Source organism: Egretta garzetta, unplaced genomic scaffold (genome assembly GCF_000687185.1).
Source record: "Egretta garzetta isolate BGI_Z169 unplaced genomic scaffold, ASM68718v1 scaffold166, whole genome shotgun sequence".
Lineage (NCBI taxonomy): Eukaryota > Metazoa > Chordata > Aves > Pelecaniformes > Ardeidae > Egretta > Egretta garzetta.
The window spans coordinates 55,783-67,241 of record NW_009260133.1 but is presented as its reverse complement, the minus strand read 5'-3'; the positions used below and the strand labels follow the sequence as shown (position 1 = coordinate 67,241).

General features: G+C 42.3%; 1 protein-coding gene across 1 annotated transcript; it reads right to left on the bottom strand.

Annotated features, from left to right (window-relative positions):
- Positions 1–3,667: 3,667 nt before the first annotated feature.
- On the bottom strand, positions 3,668–11,453 carry SLC30A1 (solute carrier family 30 member 1). The gene is given in 3 exon segments (XM_035897002.1): positions 3,668–7,486; positions 11,002–11,088; positions 11,091–11,453. Coding segments are annotated over 3 exon segments (1,359 nt in total). The 5' UTR covers positions 11,452–11,453; the 3' UTR covers positions 3,668–6,575.
- Between the last annotated feature and the right edge of the window lie 6 nt (positions 11,454–11,459).

The window sequence follows — 11,459 nt, the reverse complement described above, 5'->3', positions numbered from 1 at the left end:
TGAAAGTGCTCGCCTGCCTGGAGTCAGACACAGCTTCACTGCCACCCTGCCCTTCCCCGGTGGCATCAGCTCCTCCGATGCAAAAGCAGCAAGAAGGAGTTGTTCTGGGAGCTGGATCCAGTCCTTGAGGTGGTCAGGCAACCATCTGGGATAGGAGATCTAGGAATGGCATGGGTAAAAGTATATGCAAAAGTAAACATAAGCTATAAACCTGAAGCTTCCCATCCCATCCTATTAATCAAAAATCCCCACACTAGCACATCTCATAAAGGATGTTCACATTAAGTTTAAATCACACCTTTTCATCATGGCATAGAAGTAGCTTTGGAAAATGGCAAAACTCAAGTTTCAGTGCAACTGAACTTACCCTCCTGCATATATAACCAATAATATGGCATCTCTTTTCCCTCTTCAAGCACAAAAAAAGCAGCTGCTGAAGCTGCACCAGTGAAGGACCGCAAAACAAACTCCTCCTCGCAAGCCCCCAAAGAGCTCCCTGCTCTCCTCAGTAGTATTGCTGGCAGCTGTATCTTTTTCTGCAGCCGGTACTTTTCTCCCAGCAAACTTTACAAACTGCAGCGTTTCTGAATTGAAACAAATGAAGCTGAAAAACACCGAAGTGTCTTCTGAAGTAGCGATCTTCCAAAGACATTAAATAGAACAGTACAGACTTCTATTAGGAAGCCTGCCTTATTGACCTGTACCTTAGATATTTAACCATGGCCAATCAAATGGACAGGAAGACATTTTTTTTTTATTCTTTTCAAAGGCTGTTTTTCTTAGGAAAAAAAAGCATTTTGCATAATTAACTCTTCACGTGACACTGGGACTGAGCAACTATTCTTTTAATTGCACCTGGAATCCTGACAGTTGGAGGCCATCACTTTACAACCCATTTATTAAGCTCTTCTACTTGTGCTCTTTGTACTTGTTCCTGAGGTTCTGGGAAGCGGTGAAAGTGCCCTTCTGCTAGTCAAATTTCTTCCTAGGAACTGACCTGAGAAAGAAATCCCAACTAAAAAGTATTTGATATTCAAGAGCTCCATTTATTTTCTCAGGACTTTTATACTTAATACAAAAAACAAACAAACAAACAAAAAATTCTCAAAACAACCCCCCAAAAGAACATTATTAAAAGAAGGCAAAAAGAAATATCGTCAATGAACACTAGCTGTGCCAATTATATTTTAACATTGCTCAGAAACAGGATCCAGGACATGAAAAAAAAGAAGCCAAATTAATCCCATGTGCTTTTTGGAGACACATAGATGAAAGATATTTTTCAGTGTTGTGGTTTTGCTCTTCAACTGCTTAGAGAACACGGTGAATGCAAGAAGATATAAATGTGAGCCCGCTAAACCATGGTCCTGTACCTCACAGGCGGCTAACCACACAAAGCAAAGGTCGTAAGGAATAACCAGACCTCCTGTCATCAGCAAAGCTACGTTTGATCTGGAGAATTGTCAAGACTGGCTTTAGCTCAGGCGAACGGAGCATCCACCTCTTGCTGTCCAGCAGAGAAAGAAAAAACCAAAGTTACTACAGAGCTGAACAACTTAAATGCATAGCTAAAAAGGGCGTAACTGATGCTATGCTGAGAAACTAAAATAGTCGGAGCATATTTATATGCTTTTAAATATAGTTAGCAGTATTTCCCATTCCCTCCACGTGGAACTCAGAATATCTAGCTACAAAACTCACCCCCTCCATGTCCCTGTGTCCCCCCCACCCCCACCCCCGCCGGTCTCTCCATAGCTGAAGAGATTAGAAAGTGCAGTCAAAGCAGGGGGCAGGGGAAGGAGAATGGCAAGAATCTTTATCCCTCCTCCCCAAACTCTGCTAGCAGGGTTTAATAAATTCAGATGGCCCAATTTCAGAAGCAAACAGCAATGTCAGTCTAGCTAAACTTGTGAACAAGTCTTAGGACGTTCAGTGGGCTTTTTTTTTTCTTTCTTTTTGGAGAATGGGGAAAAGGAGTAAATCCTGGAATTATAACAAACTGATACTATTTCTGCAGCAAATTTAGAAACACCGCGATGCTCCTGATTTTCATACATCCATAAAATCTAGGTAATTTTCAGTCGTGCTTCAAAAGCCAGGCTGTACTGGCAGAAGCTTTGGACTCACTCCCACAAGTAATTCCTTGCATGCAAGTAACTACTCGTCAGCTCGATGAAACTATTCACAAACACAGAAATTTAGAGGACTGAGCCCTTGCCATGACTTTTGGGGAGCCACAAGTTGGGGCTAGTTTTGTCTTTTACATAACTATGTGTACATCCATACTGAAAACCATGATGCAGCAGTAACAGATATTACCAAAAGCCTAGGGTGGGTGTTGAAAGCAGTCGTGCTAAAATTATAAGGGGTTGCACAGAAGCAATTTATTTTGCTAAAAAGTAAAGCTTCACGGTACTGCGGCTAGCCCACCGAGTGTCGGAATTAGTTCTGCACTGCGCCCTTAGGTGTAGATACAAGCTCAGAAGTGATTCGAAAATAGCATGTTTCTGGATGAGAACATGCACTAAGTGTAAAACATTTCACCCAGTGATGCTTGGTACATCTCTGACACATTTGATTAGAAGCATAAACAATCTGGACACTGAAACACAAACTTATTTTTCCTTAAAATCAGTGTTCTGTATTTTTTATTTTAAAAATTCAGGAATGTGATACACAATACAATCAGCTCCCCACCACTGCAGTGTTCACATACATGAGATTCATTAGTTTCATGCTTTGTGGAAAAAAAACAGAGACTGCGCAGTGTTTTTGAATGCTCCCAGTATTCTGGAACTGTGATCTTCAGAACAAATCCAGCCTGTGTAACCACAGACAGATCAGGTTAAAAAAATTAAAACTGAGCTATATCGCAAGCTAGCAGGCTACAGTTGGGTCTCATACAGCCAGAACAAACACAAAAATTGAGTTCCTGCTGCTGTACAGCCACCACCTTGACCTGACTATACGCTTTCAGGGAATTCCATCGAGGGCTAAAGAGACTGAAGGGCCCCGTTAACACCAGCTGGTGCTGTGTATGCAACACGGCACATGACAGAGAGGCCACGCAACTCCCCCTTCTGCCCTCATCACATCATCATCATCATCGTCGTCTTCACATCTGCATCCTATCCTGATAATAAAAATAATGTGGGGGAGAGCTTTTTGTCTTTTAAGCTAGCCATTGCCTGCAATGGACACAGAAATAGAAAAATATGACTTCTGGCACAAAAAAAAAAAAAAAAAAAAAGATTAAATAGTTACAATGGAATTCATGACTACAACTCCATCTATTCAGATGCATTTACTGAGACTGTTAACCAATGGTGGCAACTGTCATAGAATCCGTGCCTGGCAACCCTTTCTGTGAAGAAATTTTTCCTAATGTCTAACCTAAACCTGCCCTGGTGCAACTTCAGACCATTTCCCCATGTCCTATCATCCGTTACCAGGGAGAAGAGGCCGACCCCCGCCTCACTACAGCCTCCTTTCAGGTGGTTGTAGAGGGCAATAAGGTCTCCTCCTCAGCCTCCTCTTCTCCAGGCTAAGCAACCCCAGTTCCCTCAGCCGCTCCTCATCAGACTTGTGCTCCAGACCCCTCACCAGCTTTGTTGCTCTCCTCTGGACATGCTTCAGCAACGCAACGTCTTTCTTGTAGTGAGGGGCCCAAAACTGAACACAATATTCGAGGTGCAGCCTCACCAGTGCTGAGTACAGGGGCACGATCACTTCCCTGTCAAGACTTAATAGGTGCTCTCTTTTTGTAAGAGCAACGGGAGAGAAGTAAGTCAGGCTTCTCAGTGCTGCTGTGGTTTGTCTTTTTTTTTTTTTTTTTTAATAAACTAAAGAGCAGTAGTTCTACGGTGCGTTAGTGATATACAGCAGGACCTCAGTAATTCATGCTAATGACCGAGACCAATTTTAAACTATCAAGCAAAATAATTAGTGAAAGTTTACTACAAAAAGCAAGCATACACATTTCCAAAAAAAAATAGTCCTTTGTTCATTTCAAAATTTACTTGGTTAATACTTTGTAGTATACTAGCAGTGATAGCATATTTTGCAAATGTAGTCTCATACAAGATCTCATTTAACAGTCAACTCTAGATCATATACAGGTAACAGGAAAAAAGAGTTAAGATAATTCAGACAAAACAAAACCATACATAAATACCATATTAACATATTTAAGTTAGTTGATGAGACTATACAACAAGCATACAACACAGAAAAAGGTAAGCGATGCTGATGGCTGTGAAGCACCAACATCCCCAAGCTAGGGCAAAGCTGAACCGACCCACCCACACACCGCAGCTTACTGTGGATGCATCTGAGCAGCCAAGAAGCAAAATAACTGCACGATGCTGCGCTGCACCCAAGCCAACCAACCCCGTGAGAGGGGGCTCCTGCGACACTGCACCGAGCTCCTTTACTTTTCCAATGCTTTGGCACATAGCATTTGGCCAATGCACTGGCACGCGACAGAGCTCGTCTGGCCCTGTAGACTGCACAGTTAATATACAACACTGGGAATCCACCTATGGATAATCGAGAGTTGACTGCAATGCTCTGCTGAGAAGCTGGGTAAGACCACTGACACGACCTGGGCCAATCCAGGTCCGACGAGCAGCAGACTATTTTGAACTACTTAGGAGCAATTATCATACGAGACACATACTACAAACGCAAACTAGCGAGGTGTTCTGTATCTGGAGGCAAAGCTACATTCCCTTCACTAACAAAACATTCTTTTTTTTTAAAAAAAAAAAAATCTACATTTAAATACTGTTAAAAACCTGAAAACCACAGCATCAAAGAATTTTGTAAGGCCAAAACTATCCTCAGTTCCCTCTGTTGTGCCTAGGTATTGCAATGCATGCGTAGACGGAGTAAATATCACGTAATTTAGTGTCTTCTACTCCTTCCAGTGCCCTCCAGTAACAGATCTCAGAGCTCTTCACACAAGAGTTAAGCCTCACAACACCCCTGTGAGGTAGGTATTATCCCCATTTTAAGACAGGGAAACCGAGGCAGAGTATTTATCATGTCCAGAGTCACAGAGCAAACAATGGAAGATCTGAGATGTTTTTCCAGTTTTGAGCATAGGAGCAGTCAATTAAATCGCAAGACATTATTTCCCATACATAACTTGAGGGTGAATTGAAAGGATCAGGGGTTTATATTAGACTTCTTGTATGTTTTATCTTCAACTCTCATCTAGTCTCTGCCAAATTCACAGAGTTCATAGACCAGTTTCTCTTTTGTTAAGGTGTAAGTTGGCAGCATACTGTAACAGCTTCTTTAGAGCCGGTTGTCAATTAACCAAGTTAACATTTTACACCATAGATTCGGATACTTAATAAGTGAAATTATGTGATACATAAGCCTCTCAAAGTGTGAAACGGAGTGAATGAAATCCTATTCCCAGCCCCACGTCCTCCAAAGTCAGTGGAAGGCTCCTGAGGACACCACGGGGTCCAGGACTGCAGTCACTGCAAGTGCGTACAGACACATTCAACTACAAGCACTGTGTACCACTGAATTACTTGTTATGGAGGCTACTGTCAGTGCTCAAAAGCATGAATTATACTGTCAGTTCCTGGCAGGCTTTCCCCAACAGAGCACTTATTGACATAACTAATTCTTTTATCTTAGCAAGCTGAGAATCAGTTAAAAATGAAGCTCCTGCTCTTCATTCACAGCACTGTGAGTCAAGGGTTCTCTAAACTTTGAAGACTTTTATGACCAGACACAACTTGGAAATAAGGAAAACCACCAGAAAAATCCATAAAATATGGAAGTTAAAGAAATGTGTTAGTTTATCGGTCAGTCTCGCATCTTGGTCACAGAGCTGTATACAGTAGCTTGAACTTCCATTCTGATATAAAAAAACCCCTTTCATATCTGATATTTTCACAAGCAGTTGATTTTAATTACCTCGCTACCTTACCAGAAAAGGTGGGGACAAGTTTCTAGCAATCACATGATGTTCTCTTTAAAATATGCTATATGATAAATTCATTAGAAAAGCCTTCACTTTTATTATTATATAGGTTTAAGAAAAATATGTGAAACTGCAAAGTGGTTTCCAGTTTTAAGTAGTTATATCTTCAAAAACGTTCTATGAACTTTGGTTTCCCTAGGGCCTCTAAATAAACAATATATTAAAATATCTACAAATCAAATATTAAAGGAAAGAGTAGGTCCAAGAAATCTGTAACACAAATTGAGTTCCTACATGCTTATCCCTCAAACACCTTTTCACTGGAAAAAATAGTTTAATTTGAAGCACAGCAAAAAGTGTCTCCGCTGAAATGTAGAAACTGGTTTTCTGAAGTTGTTACAGCATCGGCGCACTTTCTGTCTGTCTCAGTACAAAGTCAACACAAACACATTGTATCATGACAGTGACATTATGTTCTTTAAAACAAGCATTCTAGATTTAGCAATATGACAAGAACAAGGACTTCAGCAATTACACTACTTGGCAAAATTGCATCTCAAACGTCTGTCTCTTCCTCTTGCAATATAGCTGTTGTCAAAGTCACCAAACTCAGGTAGCACCATGTGGTAAGTTACAAAGATGATTCAAACTGCTCGTTTTGATCGGTGTTTGCCTCTAGCTTAACTGAAGGGATGCTCTCCGACTTAGTCCTCCTAGTTTTCGGATAATCAATGACAACTTCTGAACAAGAAATACTAAGTGATGAGGATTTTTCTGTCTTCTTTGCAGTACTGTCTTCTCCTGTTCCGCAACACTGCTTCAAAGCACACTGAGTCCTGCAAGGAAACTCACATTTCCCTCGCCCCGATTCAGAGCCAACGCTGGCAAACTCAGGCTGAATGGTAGTTGCATGAATCCCTTCGTCATGAAAGATCTCTTTTATGCGCTTTGCCACCATCATGTATGTGGAAGGGTCAGGACACTTTATGTGAGCGGTGCCAATGATCCTACTGCCTGCCAGCTGCCAAATGTGTAATTCATGGACTGCTTCAACTCCTTCAAGGGTACGTAATTTTGAGTTCAAAGAATGAACATCTATTTGTTTGGGAACAGTCTGTAGAAGTATAAGGGCTGACTCCCTAAGTAACGGGTAAGTTGTGTAAAGGAGTATACAAACCATCATCAAACAAAGGACGGGATCTAAATATAGCAACCAGCATGGACCAGCCACCGTAATGCTCTCTTGCTCAGACTTGTTTGCGCTGCCAAGCATTTGGGATAAAGTAGCATTTTCCGTGCAATGGTTACTGACACATGGATTAAAGCAGGGCCCATCTTTGGGGCACGGATTCCACAACCCATAAAAGAGCAAGGCATTCACTACCACAATTACTGAACCTAAGGCATCTCCAAAAACATGCAGAAAAACTCCACGCATGTTAAGCTGCGCACTAGAGTCTTCTTCAACTTCCTCTACATCCAGAGGATAATGACCAGCGTTCCCATTCACTTGTAGGTCAGTCATGTCGTCTTTCATATCACCTAACAAGAAAACAGTAAAACGATTAGGCATATGCTGTAATACTACACATTACTATAATCCCATATAAAATAATAACCAACATTAGGCTTGCCACATTGAGTACGAAACTGAAAAGCAAGCAATTCTACCCATAACACTTTGCAACATTTTCTCTGGCTGAGAAAGATTCAGTTGCCCCAGTAAGTGGTCTAAATAGTCTAGAAGGCAACTGTTTCTACCTGGATCTTAAAGATATAGAGGGGGAAAGTATGAAGAAGACCACATTTTAATTTATTCTACTGAAAAACTGTTTTCACGTTCTCCAGCTGTTTAACCATTTGACTACTCGCTGTTCATTTCTTAAACAAAATTGCAGAGCAAATATAAAAAAGCTGGTTAAGTAGCTAAGTAACTTCCATTTGTTCCCTCTTTTGAAAAGCCAAAAGGCTAATCACATTGCTATAATCTCTCAAAACATAGAACTGCATTGCTATTTTATATTAAAACTTATGATGCCGGAAGCTCAAAAGCTGTATAGACATTGCTTTATAGTAACTTATTCTCAGGTTTAGCAGTTCATTTCCAAAAGACTTCTGAATTCAAGGAAAAGGAAGTTTTTCTGAGATGGCACATGGAGCCAGCAGAACTGTGAGATACAATGAGCTGAGCTTTTAGGTCAAAACGACAGAATTTATCAGCAGTATTGACTATAGGACAGTGTAAGCTATCACTGAAGCTCTCAGAGGCAATGAACTAGTGTTGTTTATATTTCAGAATACAGGAAAAAAAAATGTATTTTTAGTACTTTTTTTTTAAGTGACATACAGCTGTTGAGTGCCATATAGCTGTTGATGGCCAAAGCCATATGTCAAAGACTGCACAATGCATAAATGAACATTTTAGTGCCCTCCTTTGTCAGAACTGTCTGCAGTATTACCACTCCATCACACCTAAGTAGCTATATAGGAATAAACGTACACATCATTACAAAGAATAATGTTTTCTGAAAGAAAAACATCTTCCAATGTTCAAAATGGAAAGTATTTTACCTAATTAACCTCCTACTTCTCTTCAGAAGTTCTTTTTTGGACAGAAAACTTGCAGTGTTAAAGAAATGTAATGGCACTGGCCCGACAAACTGAGACAAGGAGCTCTTACTGCTTCCGTGGTCATTCAGTTCAGAGTTTTGTAAACATTAACGTGTTAGTAAGACCTACAGCTTCTGCCACTCTGCTCTCGTGACTGTGATTCTGTAATCATAACGTCTACAAGTTCTTTCCTCTCCAAAGAAGGGGTGGGCTCCTACAAAAGTGGCTGAGTTCCAAGCCCTAGGCTCATAACCTCATGCATCACACTGCAGTCCTAAAGCTCCAGCTACGTTTTCCACACAACCTCTAGGAGTTATGGAATATGGGACATGTAACTTTCCAGAGCGATCAATACATTAGAGGAAAACATCTCAGGTTACAGAGTTCAGACCTCAGGTTCCACAATGAGAGCAAGGAAAGGGGAACGCTCTGCTGCGTACCAAGTACGCAGAGCAAAGGAGATTTTAAAAGTCAATAGACCTATCTATCTATAAGGGTGGGTAACAGAAGACACGGTTCCAGAATGCTCTTGAGATTTTTTTAATGGCAAAAAGTTAAAACGTGTCCATTTGAAATATGCTCATTTAAATCTAACTATAAACTGATTACTTCACACAAAGTGTACGCGTAAAGATACTCGTGCAGGACTTGCCTCTAAGGCTATTGCTAACTCTCCACTTCCACCTTAGGAAGTCAGGGTCTACCCCAATTTGTAATTTCCAATGGAGGCACACTACCACTCTCAGTCATTTCCCTAGTCTTCACCTACACACCTTACAGCTTCTCACAAGTCTCCAAGCACTTCTACCTGTAACATTTCCATGGGCAACCTATGAATAACTCCATCCATTACATAATCATGACAGGGCATAGAAGGAAATACAAACTTACTGTGAAGTTTCACCATGACCAAAATTATGCCCTATTACCACCTGAATACCCACAACAAATTATTTGTTATTGCTGAAAGGACATCCATGAGAAATTCCAGCCAAGTTAGCTCAAAACGGTATACATTTTAACCCACGTTGTAAATTAATCTTTTAGTCTAGAACTAGTCCAAAACTTGGCTAAAAGCACAACTTAAGTTTCATCGTGCAAGAACAATTCACAAGCCAAGATACCTATCAGATCAACAGTTAAGGGAATTTTACCTTGTTTGAAACTAATTATTAGGATACCTTTGCTGGAAGTAAACCAACATTAAGTGCTTACTTTGTGGTCAAGAAAATGGTGTAATATATTCAGAGGAACTTTCCCTATCCTCTTGCAACACCTGTCTTTTCAAAACCAACATGGAATCAAAACACTAAAGAAAAAGAGAGAGAACGCGAAACTGCAAAGTTTCTCAAATGCATATTGGAACCTCTGCCCACAGAAAAAACGAAACTGTAGCAAAGTTCACTTTGCTCAACTAAAGCTCAATTTAAGCTAAAGCAGTGGTCTCCTGATGTCACCCTGAAAATAAAGGAGACACATAGAATTATAGAATGTTTTGGGTTGGAACGGGTTCTGAAGACCGAAACCCCTTCGGGGGGGGTAACAGGGATGCCATACGATTAAAGTAGAGAAGTGGCAATTACACACCTTTCACTCTGCTAGCATGCAGTACTTGGCTTCAAGCAAGTGCCTTCAAAATAAACTATCCAGGCTTCTGGATCCGTTAAAAAAACAACCCAAGAAATTCCCTCCCACAAAACAGACAGTTTGATCACAATTGGGAAGGGAAGATTTTAAATTTATCTCAAAGTGCAACTGAGTGGGAAGGTGCATGCTTTAGAAAGGTAAAGAAAACGAATTCAAAGAAACCACGCATGTACTCTGAAACCAGCAAGCTCCACGTTCAGTGCCTGTTGCACGACTTCCACGGTTCTGACTGGTAACTTCCAAGATTTCTTCCTTTCCTCCTACGTATGTCACGAAGAAGTACAACATTACTGCAGTGGAATATACTTTAGCATGTTACACTCAGATTGAGATTCGCTTCTTGGGTAGCTAATAACCGACCCAAGGGAGAGATCCGGCTGTCAGGACCAAGGTGCGCTCTATTTGATGTGCAGCCAGTTCAGATGGCATTAGGACAATGACTTGCGACAGTTTGTGTCGCTAGGCAAAAACCACTTGGCATGTGCTTTCTCCACCAGCACCAACTTTTGCCAGGGCAAACCGCTTTACCTGAAGACTCTTTCACACTCGGATCTGTCTGCAAGGCAAACGCACAACTGAAGGCACTCCTCTTAGCAACTGAAGGAAAGGTGTGAGGTAGAGGTGCCTGAGAGCACCGCTAAGGAAGTTTCTTTCCTCTTCCCCAGGAGGAAGGACATGTGGTCCCACAAAGCCTGCACCAGGTGGGACCAGGACTCCCACCACCCTACTCAGGGAAGTGACCTCTCCCACTTTCCGGGCACTTCTGTGCCGGGACAGGACAGAGGTGCTGCAGGGCTTACCTAGCTTCTCCTGGCTGACTCCGTTGGAGCTGCTGCAGTTCTCCACTAAGGTGCTGGTCTCCTCCCGGTGCAGCGCAGCCTCGCCATCCCCGGGTGGCTGCTCGGGCTTGGGGCCGCTGCGGGGGTCACCCCCACGCCGATGACCACCAGTGGCTGCTGGATCTCGTGAGGCTCCGTGAAGCGCTCGATGGCCTCCAGCAGGATGGTGAAGCAGAGGGCAGTGAGGAAGACGGCGTTGACGAGGGCGCCCATCACCTCAGCCCGCACCCACCCGAAGGTGTTCTTCTTGGTGGCACGGGTGCGCTGGGCGAAGCGCACGGCCACCAGTGCCACGACCAGGGCCATGACATCGGAGAGCATGTGGAAGGAGTCGGAGAGCATGGCCAGCGACGACGTGACCCGGCTCACCACCACCTCCAACACGAAGAAGAGGAAGGTGAGCGCCAGCATGCACAGCA